This window comes from Clarias gariepinus, chromosome 26 (assembly GCF_024256425.1).
Source record: "Clarias gariepinus isolate MV-2021 ecotype Netherlands chromosome 26, CGAR_prim_01v2, whole genome shotgun sequence".
Lineage (NCBI taxonomy): Eukaryota > Metazoa > Chordata > Actinopteri > Siluriformes > Clariidae > Clarias > Clarias gariepinus.
Window position 1 is genome coordinate 19,963,643 of NC_071125.1, and position 19,248 is coordinate 19,982,890.

Sequence of the window (19,248 nt, forward strand, 5' to 3'; positions counted from 1 at the left end):
TAATAAAAAGCAGTACTGTAGTGTAAAGCCACACCATAAGTCAAAAAAATGGTCGTTTGAGCAAACATCCTCAGCATCCTCAGATGGGGGTGTGTAATATACCTGAACTGAGAGCCCGGTGTGACAAAGAGTCTTTTCACATTCATTTCCAGCCCAGCAAGGTGCAAATAAAGATTTATTAAAGATTCACTAAAGAATTCATAAACAAGGAAATATACAAGGCCATTAAAGTTCAGACTGTCCATGTATTTTACATAGTTGCTGAAAATTGACAATAGTTATGATTATTAAAATGCTGTGGAAATTTTACATTGATTATTTTTATAGAGATCTGAATCTTCTTCCTAAAAACCTTGGACCGTCATTTCATTTTGTTATAAAGATTTCACTCTGAAAACAGTTTTGCATAGTTGAAAGAGAGTTGCCATCAATTGATTTTCTGTGGATCAAAAACCAGCACATCAATGAAAGAAATATTTGAAAAATTGCTCCGGGGATGATGTGCATTCCTGGCATGGCCAAAAGAGTCAAGGATTTTAATTTACCTTGATGTGAAAGTATCCATATTGTGACCAGTAATCACTGCATGACTAAAGCTATATTGGAACCAAGAACACTGCACGAAAATGCAACCTCTTGGGACAAAGAACACCACTTGAAAACAGCTATTTTCGGGATACAAAATCCAACTGAAACACTGAAATAGAGCTTTAGGACAGCATGCCATTAATATGTTTAATGATTTATTTTATTTATTTGTACTAATCTCCCAGAAGGTACACAACAAAACTAAATGGATGTAGAGACACACTTGTGTTTGCTGAACATCACACTGCCAAGTTAGTGAGACGTCGAGCAAAGAGTCCTGGCACGCATTCTGCATTCCAGTTCAGTACAAAAGTTTTCAGAGGGGTTGTGGGGTTGCTTAAAATGGCTCAGTGTCTAAAGATTCGCAGTCATCAAGGTTTCGGTTCAACCATGAACCAGATCTTTAGCTTACAAAAGATCATAAAGGGGTCTTGAGAGTATGCCCAACCAGCCTAAGTGTGTTTAGTAGACTGAACACTGTCACACATGGCTGCTGCTGCTGCCCTGGCTGGGCTTAACAGATAGCCTACGTCTTCACAGTCTTACAGTCGGCCTGTTCAACACATGCTCACTCTCCAGTAAGGGCTCTCTGATCCATGATCTTGTCTAGAATCAGAATCAAGATTTATTCACCAAGTATGTTGACACACACAAGGAATTTGATCCCAGCTGTTTGTGACTCTCAAAGTTGTAGTTGTTGGTCTTTCAGCTGCTCCCGGCAAGGAGTCGTCACAGTGGACCATCTGGTCCGGACATACAAGCTTGGCACAGGTTTTACACCGGATGCCCTTCCTGACTCAACCCTCCCATTTTATCCAGGCTTGGGACCGGCACTGCATCCAGTCGGGTTTGGCTGGGGGTTGCACACTGGCTAGGAATCGTTTATGACTCTCCAAGTACACAGGAAGTACACAACATTCAATAACTGTACACATTAAATGTGCAGTTTAATAAGTTTCAGTTCTTTGGTTTAGTTGAGGCCTGGCAGCGGAAAAAAAAGACCTTTTGATCTGAATCAAGTTGGCCCATCTGGGTTTGTTTACATCTCGCAGCCCTGAACTTCCAGACAGGAGGGGTACAGTAAGTATCTGTCGCTCTATAAACCAGCAGTCCAATACCAACAGTACTTGCTGTTATTTATAGACCACCAAAACACTGTAGTGCTCCTCTAGCTAAATCTCTTTGTTTACCCATACCATATTATTCTACATTCTTTAAAATTGATGTCAGGATTATGTCACCAATTCACTCAACAGGGGACTTTACGTCATGCTTGGACAACTCCAACTTGTTGGTTTTCCAACCCACACACTTAAGCTTTTTTTTTTTTTTTTTTGGCTCATGTGTTGCACCTCTTGTCTTTGTTGCATCTGAACTGCCTATATCTGACTATAAACTGTCCTCTTTCAGGATACGGTTTCGTTGACCAAATCTTCCCAGCAACTGCGTCCTTGCAAAGCACACACTATAATTTTTCATTTGATCTGTTTAAGTTAATTTTTGATCTCTGATTAATTGGTGAAAGGCTAAACGCTAAAAAAAAAAACTTTCACATATCTTTTTAAAAGGCTGTAAATAAGGCCTAGTATCTGCTTTAAGACTTACTTAACTCCAAAACTACAGCTCTTGTGGGATGTTCCTGGTCTGCAGTAGTCAGGACATACAGTACCAAGTGGTCCAAAAGAAAAGAAACTCCAGGGAGTGAAGGCTGATTAGTGTAGTTCAAGCCAATAGAATCCCTACTGTAGCTCAAATTGCTGAAAAGGTTAATGCTGTTCCAAACCAGAACCGTTCCTAAACACAGATATTGTTGCTCATGTGTCTGTGTCACTATAACGTTTCCTTCCTTTAGTCAAGCACAATGTTTTCTGGCATGTAAGGGGTTAATTTCTTTTTACATAGTACACACAGTCTCCTCCCAACTGCTGCAAGATAGTGGCATATCGGATAGTGTACATCAGTCTCGTGTGCTGCAAAGCAAGCTGGCAGGTGACCTGAAGGTGGACAGACTGCAGCAGGCGTGTGATGGATGAAGCTGATGGCCAGAAATTATATGGACCTGAGCAAAGTGGACTGGAACTAATTCATGCTGGCAATAGACAAAATTAGCTGTTCCCTGAACTGTTTGTCATTTCACATCTGCTTCGCATCCTGTACAATTCCAATGTCCAGGAAATGGTAAATGAGCGGTTTGTACCATTTTTGGGATTTGTGCTAGACATTATAGTAGCTAATCACGGCATCAGACAGGTCACTTCCAACTCTATACTGATTATAGTTCTTCACATAAGGTGCAGTAAAGTAGGTACCTGCTTCACAGACCACCGTCCATTTGAGTCCTTCACATTCCTCTTCACGAGGTCTTTGGTGTATGCTTTGTACATGCATGAACACATAGCGACTTCTTGCCTCAAAAAGCAGCTGTCCTTTTCTTATCCACCCAAGCATTCCTCATTCGGCTTTCTTTGGCAGGTCGTTTACTTTTGTTAGGTAAGTATGAATCGTTCCGCAAGATAAAATCCTTCTCTGGTGGAGGTCAAGGAGCAGAGTGGGGCTGGTATTGAAATTATCTACATAGACCTTGCACCCTTCGCCAAGAAAATAAATGTCCAGCAGCTTGGTGACTGCATTATAGCTTAGCCCTTTAAGAAGTTTAAAGCTGCATTTTGTGGGCTCTCTTTTCATGCACTGCTTATACCCCGTCCGGGCTTGGCTGTCCACTGTCCCCTCATCTATGGCAAGATCCCACCCAGGATAAAAAAATGTTTTGCAGGCATCCAAAGTTCTGTCTTAGATGGGTCTGATTTTACAGTCTGTCATAGTCTGAAGTCCCTGTACTCCTTCAGTGCCTTCAGAGGAAGAAGACCCATGTACAGTACAAGGCAGATAAACAAGTGCATATCTGCTGCTGTCACACGTCCCCAAGTATACTTAAGTTTCTTCATTCCATAGTTGGTTGTGTTGTGAATCAATGATGTAGAAAAAACAATTGAAAAATATATAAAATGGGGTGTAGCTTGCTGTCCTGTCCACCAGCTGTGGCCCTAGGTCTCGAGTACGAGGTTGAGGCGGCTGCATGTCCTCCTAATCCAAGTTATGACAGCGCTTTCCATCTGCCAGCACTTCCTGTCTCGTGGCAGCATCTGCCTTTGGTTGTCTTCCAAGTGTCTCCTTGGTGCTAAATGAAGACACAGCCTGTCAAGTTAGAAACAGCTGAAGTTCTGGCATACTTTTTTGGCAAGAGGTTGGACTCTCATCTATCCTCTGATGAGTTCAGACATGGAGGATTTTTGAAAGGCATTTAGAAACGTCTCTGAATCCATTCCCCAGTTAAGATATATGATAAATAAAGAATGAGAAATGTGTGCAGGTACATAATTATAATAGAATTTTTAAATGTAGCTTGTTACAGTAGCAGGTGAAACCAAATACATTGTTAAAAACAAAAGTCTGTACAAGTTTATTTAAATACACAATTACATGTGGACAAATCAACAGCAGCAGCACTTAGGTCTAGAATTGATGCCCAGACATTTGTTTTATTTGAAATTGTACTGTTAATTGTTTCTCGGATATCTTAGTTACTTTGCTAAACTTTGGGCCACTACAGTATATATAATAAATAATTCATTATTTTATACTTGTTGATCATGTACAATGCCTAAAAAAAATTCTCACAAAGTTGCAAACATTTTTTTATAAAATAAATTGAACACTAGTTTATGGAGTTAAGGTATAGAATTAACTAACTAATTAAAATGTTGTGCACGTAAAAACATTAGGGCTATATCAATAAGTCAGTGTAATCGAATATGTCAATATGTCAACTTCCATAAAGTGCATCGATGAGTTGCAATGTTTACGGAGTTTATTTTGGGGTGTTTTTTTTTTGGGTCTCATGAATAGCTTTGCTCGGTAAAAAAATTTTTAATGCACATTTATGTGCGCCCCATTTGGCTGCTGATGGAGTTCGGATCTCTAACATGGGAAAAAAAAATTGTAAAATAAATACATTTACGAGAGAATGCTTGAATAAAAGGTTAAAATATTAAACATCAGCAGGTAGTTATTATTTATGGATAAGTTAATAAAAGTATTAATCCTCCAACCAGAAAATTATCACTAGATTAACTAAATAATCGATAGATTAATCGAAATCATCTTCGTCCATGTACAGCCCCAAAAATAAGTATAAAGGGAAAAAAATCAGTAGAATGCAGGTAGAGCTACACAATTAATCACCTAAAAAGTTTTATCACGATATAGACCAGTGCAATTATTTAATCGCAAAAAGGTGCAATTTATTAGTTAAAAAGTCATTTTATGTAGAGTTGGTTAAAAAAATTAATTATTTGTTATTTTTCTTTTAAATAAATTTTGAGGTGCCTATATTTTCAGCAAAGAACGGAGAATATGTGCACTAATTATGAGACAGAATTTCTAAGAAAGCACATTTTATTAACATTTAACATACACTTTAACATTTTTAAAGCTTTGTTTACTAAAATACGTATTTTGTAAAGCTGAAATTAGTTGCTTTTCTTTTATTGCAAGTGTTCGAAACAACTCTATAATTGACTTTTGTTTTAACAGGTCTTAAGTTTTTATTCCCAAAAAATTTATAAAACAGTAATGCATGACATTTTAAATAATGAGTCTGAATCAAACCCTGGGTAATACAGTGCTGTGTTCTTAGGCTTCTTAGAATTTTTTTTTTATTTAAACAATATAGAACCACAATGCAAAAAGAGAGAAAAGTCCAACATTTAACTGAAGTACAATTATTCAGTGTGTGTGTGTGGGGACCCGCATTATGATTGTTTTAACATGAAATCATGTGTGCCAAAATTTATTGGCACCCCTGATGTTCATACTTCGTACAATCCTAAGACAACACTTAATCTCCTCCTATAACATTTCACACGATTGAAGAATATAGATACGGGATCCAGATGGGATCTTTGACCATTCCACTTTGCACAATGTTTCTAGATCAAGTCCTGGATCTTCTTTTATGCACTCTCCTTTTCAGCTCACCCCAAAGATTTTCAATTGGGTTGACCTCTGGGGACTGAGATGGCCATGAGAGGAGCTGGATTGTGTGTCTACTGAACCATTTTTGTGTAGATTTCATTAGGGCTGAAACAACGAATCGATAAAATCGATAGAAATCGATTACTAAAAGCGTTGGCAACGAATTTCATAATTGATTTGTTGTGTCGCGCGATGCTCTTTGCCTGCTGTCTGTGTGCGCGCGTCATTGTAATCAACAATTACAATGGGACAGAGTAATTGATTATTAAAATAATCATTCGTTGCAGCCCTAGATTTCATTTCATCATCCTGCTAAAAGACCCAATGACAACCCATCTTCAGCTTTCTGACAGAGGCCATCAGATTTTAATTTAAAATGTCCTGGTATTTCAGAGAGTTCACGATGCCATGCACCCTAACAAGGATCTCAGAGCCTTTGAAAGAGAAACAGGCCTACAGCAACACAGATTCTCCACCATACTTCACAGTTGGCATGGGGTGCTTTTTCACAAACTCATCTTTTGTTTTATGCCAGACCCAGACAGTGTTTGTTGCCAAAAAGCTCTTAGTCTTATCTGGCCACAGCACATAGTCCCAGTTAAAGTCCCAGCAAACTCCAGATATTTATGTTTGTAGGTGAGAAAAGGCTTTTTCCTTGCATCCCTCCCAAAACAGCTTGTTGGCATGTCGATAGCGTCCGATGGTTGTTATGGAGACTTTGTGACCCCAAGATGCCACTTTTTGATGCAGTTCTCTAACAGCGAGGTTTGGAGATTTTTTTTACTTCTCTTGCCATCCTCCTTACTGTGTGTGGTGGCAAGATAAACGTGAGTCCTCGTCCAGCCTTGTTTGTCACTGTTACAGTTTTTTTTTAACTTCTTTATGATTCCTCTCACTGTAGATATGGGCAAGTTTAGCTGAGTGGCTGTTTTCTTGTAGCCTTTGCCTGATTTATGAAGGTCGACACACATCTTCCTTTCTTGAATGGGGTGTTCTCTTGTCTTTCCCATGTTGAAAAGTGGATAAGAGAAATAAGCCTCTGTCACGTCATATTTATACCACAGAAAAACAGGAAGTCATGAATTATAAATAAAAAATTTCTAGATACTCTGATCAACTTTATAATCTCCAGTAGAATTTACGAAAATGCTCCAATTACATTTATTTTATCAGAATTGTTAGGGGTGCCATTAATTGTGGAACGGGTGATGTTTTATATAAAAACTATATTTTTTCTTTTTAGTTATGAATTTTTATTGACTTGAGTTAAAGGATAGATTCTTCTACAATGTTTAGTGTGAGATTATGCTGCTGCACTAAAAGTATTATTATTAGAAGCCTAAGAACACATCTTAACCAGGGTGCCAAAAATAGTGACCAGCACTGTATATGGGTAAGAAGAAAGGAAAGAGATAAACTTATTAGTCTTAAAATAATAATTTGTCTAATGCACTTTCAAATGTAAATAGCAAACTTATTTAAATCAGGAAGGTGGATTGAATATTTCGGCTTGATCATCCATTCATAGAAGACACCAGACTTGTTTCTGCATCATTCGTGGCAGCATTCTAGACTGTGAGAGCTCTCTTCTCTGGACATAACCCAGATGATGCAGGATTCTCCATCATTTTGAAATAGTTTCATAAAAACACAGTTTGTTGATGTTCTGAATTCCTGCAAAAAACAAAAACGATTTAGTTACACATGCCTTGATAACAATCGTAATGAGACTTACAGAGCCCCATCTATTTTTATTTTGAAAATGTATTAAAAAATTTAAAGAAATGCTCTGGACCAAAAAAATGTAAAAAAATTTTACCTATATATTTATACTTTGGCGAACAAACCTCAAATCTCTGTGCCATTTGCAGATAAACACCCTCAGTCAAGTGTGTCATAGGAATCACTGTCCGAACTGTACTCCTCCACATCACTCTCAGAGCCTATGAGACTCGATGAGTCTGCATCTTTGGTGCAGATGTAAAATCTCAGCATTTTTAATTTTGTTTGTTCATAAAGTTGGCCAACAGTGTCCCCCATAGAAATTTTGTTTCTTTTAAAATCACAAACATGAAAAATAAAATGTTCTGCGGGTCCTTTTGTTGAGAGTCCATCTGGAAAAAAGAAGTCCTTTCCCATTTCCAATATCTGTTCCACGGTTACGGTTTTTGCGACAGTGATGCGTTTCGTTCCACCGCCATTTCTTGTCCTCACTTGTTGGTATCCGTTGCTGCAAAAATGAAGCCATCCGATTTCGATTTTTCTGGCGGTTTTCTCAGCATTAGTGTTTTTGGGTCTGGCCAATAAACTTCCGTGACTTGAACTCACTGAGGATTTTAAAAACAACTTTTGAGCTGCCTTTGATCTCAGTTTTCTAACTTTCATTTTATCCCTCACTCCCTGTAAAGGAGATTGGTTATTATAGTTTGGTCGTGTTTGACGGCAGTAGGCAAGAACTGCTATTCGATCGCCGTAACACTTGAGGTAGTTTGCCAGCTGCTCATCCTTCATGATGGATAAAACAGACTTGTCAATCTGCAAAAGATAAATAAAAAAATATTAATTATGATTATTAACATGTAACAATAGTATAAGCATACACACCTGATTAGGTCTCACTAAATTTAAGTCATTGTACCGTTGAAGGAAACAGAATGATACAAACGTATTTAATTAGTTTAATTGAAAATATCTTACAATAAGGCATAATCTCTAAAGTGAATCTCTGTAAACTAGAATATTAATAGTAAAATTAAACACTGGTAATTTTGTGACCTGTTTTATTACAAACCAAACATCTTAATTTGTGGCAAAAAATTTTTTTTTTTTTTAACAATGTGTGAATGACAATGTAGGAACACGTTAAAATACTATTTATTGTGAATTTTGTGATAAGAAATTCTTATACTGACTTAAATATTTACTTCCAATTCAACTATGAGTGACCAATGGAATGTGGAACATCTTACAGTTCCATGCCATTTGTACTAATAATTTTTGTTGACGCTTACCTTGTCCTGTTTCATGAGTGTTATGCTCTCCTCTGGTATTCCTCTTGACCTCAGGAACATTTCTAGGTCCTCCTCCATGCACAGCACTAAAGTAATATTAGGGGAGAGAACAAAAGTGTCATTTTCTTTCTTTAAGCTTAAACACAACTTTTTAAAACTCCCCATATCCCTTTGAGGCCTCTGTAGCGATGCTGCAGCTTGGGCCTAATTTACAACCGAGTCTGTACGTGCTCTGATTACAAATCTATTATGTTCATTAAAGAAAGCGCCCTTGCAAGTTCTAAAACTTTTGCAAAAATGTACATTAATTAAATAACCTCACTGAAAGATGGGGGGTGGTATTATTTAATATTAATATACACTCATCGGCCACATCATTAGGTACATCCGTTTAACTGATTGGTAAGGCAAATATCTAATCAGCCAATCACATGGAAGCACCTTAATGCATTTGGATTTGTAGATATGATCAAAACGATCTACTGAAGTTCAAACGAAGCATCAGAATAGGGAAGGTGATTTAAGTGACTTTGAAATGGTTGTTGGACAGGCTGGTCTGAGTATTTCTGAAGCTGCTTATCTACCGGGATTTTCACACACACAAACACACACACACAAATCTCTAGGGTTTCCAAAAAATTATCTGAAAATACAGAATGAGGGCAGTTCTCTGAGTGAAAATGCCTCACTGATGCCAGAGGTCAGAGGAAAATGGCCAGACTGGTTAGAGCTGATAAAAGACCACACCAGGTGCCACTCCTCTCAGCTAAGAACAAGCTATAATCCACATGGGCTCACCAAAATGACATCAGGACAACAGAAGATTGGAAATATGTTGCCTGATCTGATTAGTCTCCATTTCTGCTGCAACATTTGGATAGTTGGTATAAACAACATGAAAGCATGGATCCTTCCAGATTTGTATTAACGGCTCAGGCTGGTGGTGGTGTTATGAATGGAGTGGGGGCATTTTCTTGGCACGCTTGGCCCCTTAGAACGAATAGGCATCGCTTAATTTCCACAGTTAAATTGTTTAATCGTTTGGCACAGTTGTTTAATTGTCTATCCCTTTACGACCATAGGATAACATGCCACGTCACAGCTAAAATCTTCAAGTGGTTTCATGAACATGAAAACGTGATCACTGTACTCAATTGGTGTCCAATAGAGCAACTTTGGAATGGGGTAGAATGGATGACGAAAATCTCTCAGGTTCGTTTTTCCAGCACTAATTTTTCCATGCCATGAAAAATGTATGCAGTTCTAAAGGCAAAGGGAGTCAAACCTAATCCAAGCAAGGTGTACCTAATAAATATATTTTTTAAAGGTTTCACAGAGAACTGGATAAATTCAATTGCAAGTAATATTACCATTTATAATCTCAGGCTCAGCATCTGCAAAACTCTCCGACAGCTCTTCAAGATGATGTGTCGTCCCTGTCTGATTAAAAGGCGAGCTGATTCTGTGGACATATCGATATTGAGTTTTACCATGTTATGTCATACAATTATACTGTAAAAAGGACACAAAAATACAGATTGTTACAAATTGCCCCAAATACTGTGTATACTGAGTCTTACTCGGTTTGTGGATCGGGAATATTTTCTGAATCATGCAGATACCGTCCATCTTTCTGTTTAAAAAAATAAAAAGTATTTGAAGACTGATATGTACTTAACAAACAAATTTTGTTTCTAAGGCAGCATAAACATTACTATTTATTCATTCACAAGCAGACATATAATCTTCCAAAAGATCTACTACAATTGTTGCATAAGTAAAAAGACAAATGTTGTTGCAGGTCAATTTCAGTATTTTCAGCCAACGCTACATTAGGATGCTCACTATTGTGGAAATCATGTGGGTTTTTCAAGTCAGTGTTACCTAGCTTTTTTTAAACTTACACCAATGGCAGCCAAACTGTGCTCTTTTTTCCTCCTCTTCAGCGCATTCATACGCTCTTTGTGGTCTCGTTGCTGCCGCATCTCATCCAATACGCCCCTAAGAAGCAACGTCTGCTCAGTCATCTGGGACGAGAGAGCTGTGAGCTGATGAGACATACTGTTGTGAGCAACAACTAGCTGTTTCAGAAGGTCGTTGTTGCTGACTGGACTTGCTGTCCCGTCACCTTGTTCATTATTTGCCGGTGAGGAAATCTCCAAATTCCTTCTGCAATCTGATTTAATAAAAAATATTAATTACACTCCTCATAAAAACAATAAAAATCATCACTTGCTGCTCCTCCACAATACTGAAGCAAAAACCTTATCCAAGCCAACACTATTCTCCTGATCGAAACATCTCTTTACATATAAAAATATGACTTTAAAAAAGAAATTTCCAGGTGTGAGTTTTAATATTTGCTACAGCTATAATATAAAACTACATCATATACAGTAGATGAGGAAAAAATCTGTGCTGATAAAAGTGTAAGCACGTGAAATGACTTTGTTGCAACGTTAACAAGGCTGCTGAGGTCGCTTCTGTCCTTAGACATGGGGTTTGGAAATCTATGGTTTTATGTATCCTGATTATGTCACATGCATTTACATTTTGTTTTTGTACCTCATTAACTGTACCTAGTATGAGCAGCAAAAAACACAGTTTTATAATGGACCCTTGGAAGTTTCTGCTGTCGTCTTTATGGATACATTAAGTTTTTTTTTTTAATCAAGTATGATTTTCTGTAAGGACTCTGTGACTTACCTAGTCATAAGGGAACATTTTATTTAGCTCTATTTATGTTAATTGCTACCAGAAATGAATTCCCAATGCTGGTATCCGAGGTTCACATTTTCGATATTACAGCATTTTAAACAACAGAGACTGCACAGAGCAGTATCAGCAACACATGAGCATGAATGCACCTCGTCTTGCAATCCAAATGCTGACATGGGTGAGTTAAGGAAAATAAATAACGCTGTAGTTCATCATCATGATTAATGATGGCAATCTGAGCTCAACATAATGTTCGCTCGGGGCATCCCATCTATGTACGAGTAAATTTGCTCGTCCAGTTGACAGAGTTTTCAATTGAATAATAAGCACTAATAAGCATAAGCATGCTCCTGCCCCGGCTCAACAGCCTCGCTCTTGATGATGACACAAAATAAGAGACAGGGACACAGCCAATCATTTAAGAGTTTTAAAGGTCTAGCTACACCATTGACATGTAGAAAAACAGAAAGTGTGTAGACAGTGAGGGAACTGTTGATAGGGCAGGTCAACTAATCAGCATGGCAGTTTTTGTTTTCAATTTTTTTTTTTCTTTTTTAGGTCAGGCTGTTGAACCGGGCAGACAAAATCTGTAAAACAGTTATGAAGTTTTCATAAGCATCATAATTTCCATATTTTCCAATACATTTAAACATTAAGTTATTACCAACTTGCTTTGTAAAGCATGGTTAATAATGTAAAAAAATATATAAATAAAAATAATAACAGATTTGCATGAACTGCTTTCTATGGGCAGTGTTTTAGTTAGAATTGTCACAGCCATGTACCTGTTACCTGTATGTTTTGCATGCTCGATAATAATAACTATCAAAATCTTTGTTAATTATACTTATTTAATAGGCCTACAAGTATAAGTTTAATGTCAAGCCCTGGCAATCATATCTATCTGGTCATGACTGTCTGATCAGACTGCTGGTCATGTCATCTTCTTATTTAACATCAAATGCACCCTTTTTAGTAATTGAACACTGTATCAAAAAAAATAAATATCTTTGTGAGTAGTGATACTGATGCATCCCTAGTCTTGGCCTAAATCACAAAAATAACTCCCAAAGAAGTTTAAGGAATTTGAGTAACCTGTTTAAAACCGTACACATTTGCTACTACTACTTTTCAGGTGAAAAGTGTGACAGGGTCCGCCTACATGCCATTCAGCACTTAATCATCATTATCATCATCATAGATTGACCTGTCCAGTAAATTAAGGCTTGTGACGTTCATGTAACATGACTGCCGAGGGTGTTATGTAGACTAATATTGTCTTACAGAGGTAGCCGTCATCATCTTCAGGTTCTTTATTTTTCACAGCATTCCTCACAAATTCTCCGTTCTGTTGGTCGACAAGGACGACACTTCCGACTGAGCTCGAAGTAGCTTCACCTAAGGTTTAATCATTTACATTTAATTGGTTTAGGCACCATAGAAATCACTACAATATTGGTGAGCACATGCAGCTGCCTTACACCGGAAATCTGTGTTTTCAGGTTCCTCTTCTTTCACAGTGAGCTTCACAAATTCTTCATTCTGCTGGTCCACCTTTATGACATGTCCTACAGCACTGTGTGTGTCCGCAGCTGTATTTAAAATAATTTACACTTAATTAAAGTTATGTTAAAATATAAATATGAACTGGCAGAAACGCAGTAGAAACCAGTAAGGACCTAGGATTGTCTCACTTGATATATTTTCTTAAACAGCCTAATGAGGACGTGGTCAAAGAAAGATGCAGGAAAAACTCAATTAGGATGAAATAAAAGACAGCTTTAACCAGTTTAGGCCATAACTGTTACTGCTTAGTGACTGTAAGTACCACAAGCACGGCGCAGACAGGAATGATTGTATACGTTCTGATTGATTCGCCATTGGGGCATCAATGCATTGCTGCTACATCTTCAGGCTTATGGTGCAAGTAAATAGTAGATTCTCATAATGCTTACCATATTTATGCAGCAAATCATTAGTGTGTCTATGTCACATTCAGAGAATTTAGTATAAAATACTGGATATAATTCCTTACATTAGTTTGTGATGAAAAGCACTGCGTCTTATGTGATTTATACAAACCGCCCAGATGCAATGATGATGTAGTAAGCATGTGATAAGCGCTTTATAAGTGTGCGGTGCGATCTTTTAACATTCCAAAGCATTATGGATGTTTCCTAAAGCATTAACTTTTATATTTAGCATACAACATAAAAACAATGTATTTTGTACACACTTAGTTCATATTAATATGAATCAAAATAAATGTTTTAAAAGTAAAATTAGTTTTTTGCGCTAACAAAAGCTTTTAAAAGCAAGCAGCAAAAAAAAGGTTACTCAACCTATCTTTTTTCAAGATTAAACTATCTTTTATTTTTCCCCCATTATGGTTAATTAAGAGAAAGCCTTTCATTCCACGATCTTCTACTCTTAATGCTTTTGTTCTCTGAGATGCAAGTTTTAAAATCATTGATCTAAAATTTCAAAGCTTTTTTTTCTTGCCAAGATCTTGAAAACGGATCACCTTGTAAATCTTCAGCTTCCTCAGGTGCTGTAGCTGGAACAGTGACCTTCTCAGTTTCTTTCCATCCTGTCAGGAAAGCATCTGGCGTTTCTCGTCTCAGCCGTTTCTTAGAAAGGATTTCACTCTCCATCCGGTGGCGTTTAGACTCCTTCTGTAAGAAAAAAAAGCCATGGCATTGGGTTTAAGCCTGTGTTTATATCCAGCAGCAGTCTTTCTCAAAAACTACATTAAATACGTCTTTCCCTGACCAATGACTCTCTATTCTAGAAGACCCTCTTAACATTGCTTTTTACTCTCCCTAGTTCTTGAAGCCATATCTAGGAGAACCATATCTAGTGTCTCCTGCATATATTTCCTGCACAAGTGTGTCACTTTGTCACATTCCTCTCAGAGTCCTGTTGGGTGTTTGAAGACCATAAATAAAGTGCTATTAGGGTTGCTATGCCCAGTTCTTAGTTTGATTATTAAAACTCCTCACTATACCCTTCCCTTTGAAGATTTTATACAGACTTAACAACCAATCTGCTGGCTGCTTCTTTTACCAACTAATATGCTCTCTTATTTTCCAAGATAACTGATTGGGCTGGGATCACAGAAAAGATATTTTTCCCCTTGTATAATTATTGTAAGAGGAGACACCATTGATAGTGTATTGGGTCCTACATATCTTAATGCCCAGGGTTCTTTAAAAAACAGCATGAAAATCACTTATATAATTATGTTACACATTTAAACAGAACGTATTTAACCCCTCTTGCTAAATAGTCATTTTATATTATCATTATTATCTATATCAATAAGAAAAAGGTTGTATCTGTACATTGGCAGGGACAGAACTCACTCTTCCAATAATATCTTTACATCTTTTAGACATCGGAGGACACAACACTAGTCCGTATGTCTGTCTTTTCAACCAGATTTTGTCACAGCATTACGCAAAACTACAACTACACTTTCAACTATGCTGAAATAACAGCGCTGAAGTGGTATAAAAGAAATGTAATGCTCTGGAGAACCTAATCTTCATCAGATCTACTTTTTAGATATCTCATCTGAGATTCACTCTCCAAATACTGAACAGGGAGTGTATCTGGAAGATGACGAAAGAAGTATACTTTGCATAAACAAACGTAAACAAACTTTTCTATATCATCTCTATCCCACTGGTTGTAATAAGATAAAATTGAGTTAACTTTAGTTTAGTTTTTTTATACAAATTATACAAAATTCATATATTTAACCACAAATCCAGTGGAAAACCAAGACCATACAATGGCACGGCAAGCTTTTTTTGTGAAATTACAGTTAAAAAAAATTAAGGACTTCATATTTGTTACAGGCAGATATTTATGTGGGCTTTAACCTAAAATAATATTACATCAATATTACATGCGTGTTTTTCTATTAGCTCTTACCTTTTAACTATTTTTACATACTCTTTTCCTGTCAACGACGGGTACTTAGTTACTGTTTTAATTAATCAAACAGTCTGCCAAATCATCCTGACCACTTTCGTCATATCCGGTTATGAATTGGACTCTTCCGGTTGCTATTTAATCCCGGAAAACATGATAAAACTGTATAATTCAAACAAAAAAGTGAAAATCGAACAAAATGAAAGTTATTTTAATGGACATATTTCATGAATATTATAGTACCTCCGAGGCAAACACGTTTGACTGAAACGAAGAAGTTGTTTAAGCTGTTCGCCGTCAGGGAAAAAAAGTGTCGAATATAAAATGTTCCCACATTGTATTATTTTCCGAGCCTCTCCAAAAGAAATCTCTCCTGCTTCTTAAACGTTTTTGTTTACTAGAACATTCCTCAAAGCAGTAAAGTAATCTCGTTACACCAGCACACACAAACACACACATATACATACAGCACGCGCCTACACACGAACGAGCTCGAGATAGGGTTACTATGCAGTGTTCAATAAGCTCGTGCACCTGAAGGAGAAGGAGTCGCTGTGTAGGCATATTCTAGAAGCTTCTCCGAGCTCATCCCACATAGAATTCCTGCGTTTGTTTAAAAAAGGTCTTGGATTTGTTTACCCCCGTCGAGATGTTTCCCCCACTACCCAGCTACCCGCGGGAAAACCACAGATACCATAGAAACGTAAATACCGCCCCCTCTGTAACGCCGCACGCTATGCGTTTCCGTGTCCGCCATATTGGAGCGCCCAAAATCTGCACGTACATAAATACAATGTGCCGAGTTCTCTACAAAATGACTGTAATTCGCTAAAGTCTATACCAATTTTAAAAGAATCTGCACGTGGAACGTGGAATTAAAATTGGTTACTGAATGTGAATGCGTACTAGAGATGGAAAATCACAAGAGATTTAAAAAACAAGCAAAGTATTTAAACGATACAAACTAACTACAAATACAATATTTTTTTTGTGGATGGTGTAAGCATGTGTAATTAGTAGGTTTGAGACTAAGTTTGCATTAATGCACATGAAGTTTAATAACGGAACACCAAAAAAAATTGTTTCTTTTCGCCACTCAGAGCTTCTGCGCTCAGTACAGAAATTTTTATATCTGATCTGATATATTTTACCCAGAGCGACTTACAAAAGTGCTTTGTATTTTTCATCATTGAATAAATCCTTACACTGGGTTACTAGGTTACTAACTAAGTACTATCAATTAAACAATGTTGGGAAGTTGTTTTTGTTTTTTATTCTTATGAAAGCACCTGGTTGCATTCACAAATCCCAAGACACATGAAAATTCCACTTTTGCAGGCTGGACTTCATCTGCCATGTCACAACCAATGTCATTAATTTTTTAATCTTAAATTAAACGTAAAATTTCATCATAATATCATAATTTTCCTACAATTATGCATATAGAACTACTATATACAATGTTTTGTGTCAAATGTTATGTGTCATACGTAAATATTGCTTAGTGAGAAATTACTGATAGGAAATACTGTTCATACATTTAATTAGGTTATGATAGCTAGTGTGTATAAACCTATAAGCACAAACATCAAAATCTATCTAAAAGATAGATTAGACCAAGATACATCTATTAAAATATCTATTATATTATTATAAAGCATCCCAGATTATAAAGCATTCACACATATGAGCCAAGACACATGTGAAAAGTTAATTTCTGGCTGGACAACAACTATGTCACAATTAATGTCACAATCAAGCTCACTAACCTTGTTAATCTTAAATCAGACATTACATTTTTCATAATAATATCTATATACATAACATAGTGTGTCAAATAACATGTCATATTGTCAGATGCAAACATAAAATACTGAAGTTGGCTCTAGAGCAACCCTGTTTACTCCAATACACTAAACTTGTCCAGATAGTCTGGAAAGCATGCCAAAACTGTAAAAATCACACATTGCCTAAGACACACAATTTTAATGTCACAAAGTACTACGAGCATGTTAGAAAGATAACTTTTAAAACCTTAATACATATGTTTTGCAGTGTTACAATCATTGAAAACTATTGGTACGATATATTGATATAGTCGCACTGACTGATGAAACTTAATTATAAATTGCTGCTACTGATGTGTTATTACAATTAGTTAGTTTATAATAGTAAGCATGTAAAAACCCATGAGCACAAACACATCATAATTTTCCAATAAAATAAATTATACAAGATAGGATAAGGTCACAGGTAAGTAAATTCTTACATTTAGCCATAATCATGTAACATCAATAATTTACCAATATTGTAGCCATTACAGTATGATGAAGGTGTCAGCTCTTTTTCTGTAGAGTCTCAAGCACTATTTCATGTCTATTAACTGACAAACAGTGAAATATAATAAAATGGCTACTTACTTGTGAAATTATCCTGTGATTCCTAGATCAAACGGTTCTTTTATTTCTACAGCCAAATGCAGCAAACACGTTCAGCATGTCTTTAAGCAATCTCGATCCTCAACTTTTGACCTCTCCAATATGGCGACTACGCAGATGCACGTCTAATAGCAAACAAGTAAAATTACCCATCAGTCACTGCGCCTTGCTGATGTGTGAAAAAAACAGCGCATACACAAGACCTAATACATGACATAATATTTCCATTGCTTAATAATAATAATAATAATAATAATAATAATAATAATTAAAACAGTTAAAGTAATCCACATATATTTTAAGTAACACATTTCTGTAGTAAGGACTAGGTTAGGTTGCTTTTTATGGCAGTTAATTTAGCTTGACAACAAAATTTTTCTTGTCGTTTTTTTTTTATAACTGAGAATTTAAGTGCACATTAAGGGGTAGGGCTAAGTGTAGGGGTAAGGGGTAGAATTGGGATTGGGCTTAATAATTACACGATTCAAGAATTCACCGTACATATGTCAGACTTAGCCTCGCTGTTGCATATAGTGGCCACTAGATGTCGCCATTTGAAAATTATTTATTTTGAACTTATTCTGCTTTTGGTCAACGAAGGGTGTCAGTCATGTGCATTAGTAAACACTGTGTACCAAAAAAAATTATATATATATATATATATATATATATATATATATATATATATATATATATATACATAGTACCAATGAATCCTTTTCACCATTTTATTATCTTAACTGAAATTTGTTAGACTCAACATGTAGGGCTTGTGTTTCTTCTTTGAACAAGAAGCATTGTGTTTAAATAAAAATTTGATTAAAATGAGTTCACAGCCCTGAAGAAAACAGCTTAGTGCTGATCAGTCATAGTGATCATTTCTAACATGCGTACGGAAATAACTGACATGGGAAGAAAATAGGGCATAAACACTCAATAACACTCTCATCAACACACCAGAGTTATTTAATTGCTAGGGATTGTACCATTACAGGACGAGAGTGAATGGGCGTGATTGTGCACTTTGTCTAAACAGCCCCAGGCAGGGCTTAAACCAGGGATCTCGGCTATTTGATTTGGCTATTGAGAAAGTAGGAACTCCTACAAAGCAGACTCTTTTTTTTTTTTTTTTTTTTAAGAAAGAAAACAAAGTGGGTGCCGAAATTAAAGACTCATGCAAAGAAAACATTCTACTTAAATATATTAGAGATATTAATTTATCTCTCAGCTTTATCTCCAACCTAAAGTCTTTCTTTTCTTTGTGGTGTCTTAACATTTTCTCTTATCCATTCATTAACTCCCTCTTTATCTCTTTTAAATCTTTACTTTCTTTAGCGCAATCATACGCAAAGCTTTAAAAATACCACACCAGTTACCCCCTATACAAAGGTGTGACGAAGGATTAATTCATGGACTGGCCTTAAATAACGTTCTTGGCAGGTGCAGGTAATCCAGGTTAGTCAATAGAATAATAAAACAATAAATAAATCCTAAATAGCTGCACTCACTGTGCACGCTGC

General features: G+C 36.5%; 1 protein-coding gene across 3 annotated transcripts; it reads right to left on the reverse strand.

The window, feature by feature from the left end:
- Window positions 1-5,281: 5,281 nt before the first annotated feature.
- On the reverse strand, window positions 5,282-15,948 carry LOC128513789 (uncharacterized). Of its 3 annotated transcripts, none has more exons than XR_008356418.1 (10): window positions 15,825-15,948; window positions 13,876-14,026; window positions 12,833-12,943; window positions 12,636-12,749; window positions 10,538-10,809; window positions 10,214-10,266; window positions 10,004-10,095; window positions 8,634-8,719; window positions 7,442-8,157; window positions 5,282-7,296 (listed from the first exon to the last, which is right to left on the reverse strand). XR_008356418.1 is itself a non-coding variant. In XM_053487328.1 (10 exons), the coding sequence occupies exons 1-9, from the start codon at window positions 15,852-15,854 to the stop codon at window positions 7,504-7,506; spliced, it is 1,563 nt and encodes a 520-aa protein (XP_053343303.1). In that variant the 5' UTR covers window positions 15,855-15,948; the 3' UTR covers window positions 5,283-7,296; window positions 7,470-7,503. The 3 variants fall into 3 exon arrangements, 2 of the variants coding, with proteins under 2 accessions (XP_053343304.1, XP_053343303.1); XM_053487328.1 differs by having other exon boundaries at window positions 5,283-7,296; window positions 7,470-8,157; XM_053487329.1 differs by lacking the exons at window positions 12,636-12,749; window positions 12,833-12,943 and having other exon boundaries at window positions 7,470-8,157.
- Window positions 15,949-19,248: the final 3,300 nt, after the last annotated feature.

What these genes read in the sequence shown, in the direction of transcription:
- LOC128513789 (XM_053487328.1), bottom strand. Translation starts at nt 15,854, where the DNA reads ATGCCTACACAGCGACTCCTTCTCCTTCAG. An exon ending in ATTCCCGATCCACAAACCGA is followed by an intron (nt 10,096 to 10,213) that starts GTAAGACTCAGT and finishes ATATGTCCACAG; the next exon opens with AATCAGCTCGCCTTTTAATC. An exon ending in TGAGCCTGAGATTATAAATG is followed by an intron (nt 8,720 to 10,003) that starts GTAATATTACTT and finishes ATATTACTTTAG; the next exon opens with TGCTGTGCATGGAGGAGGAC.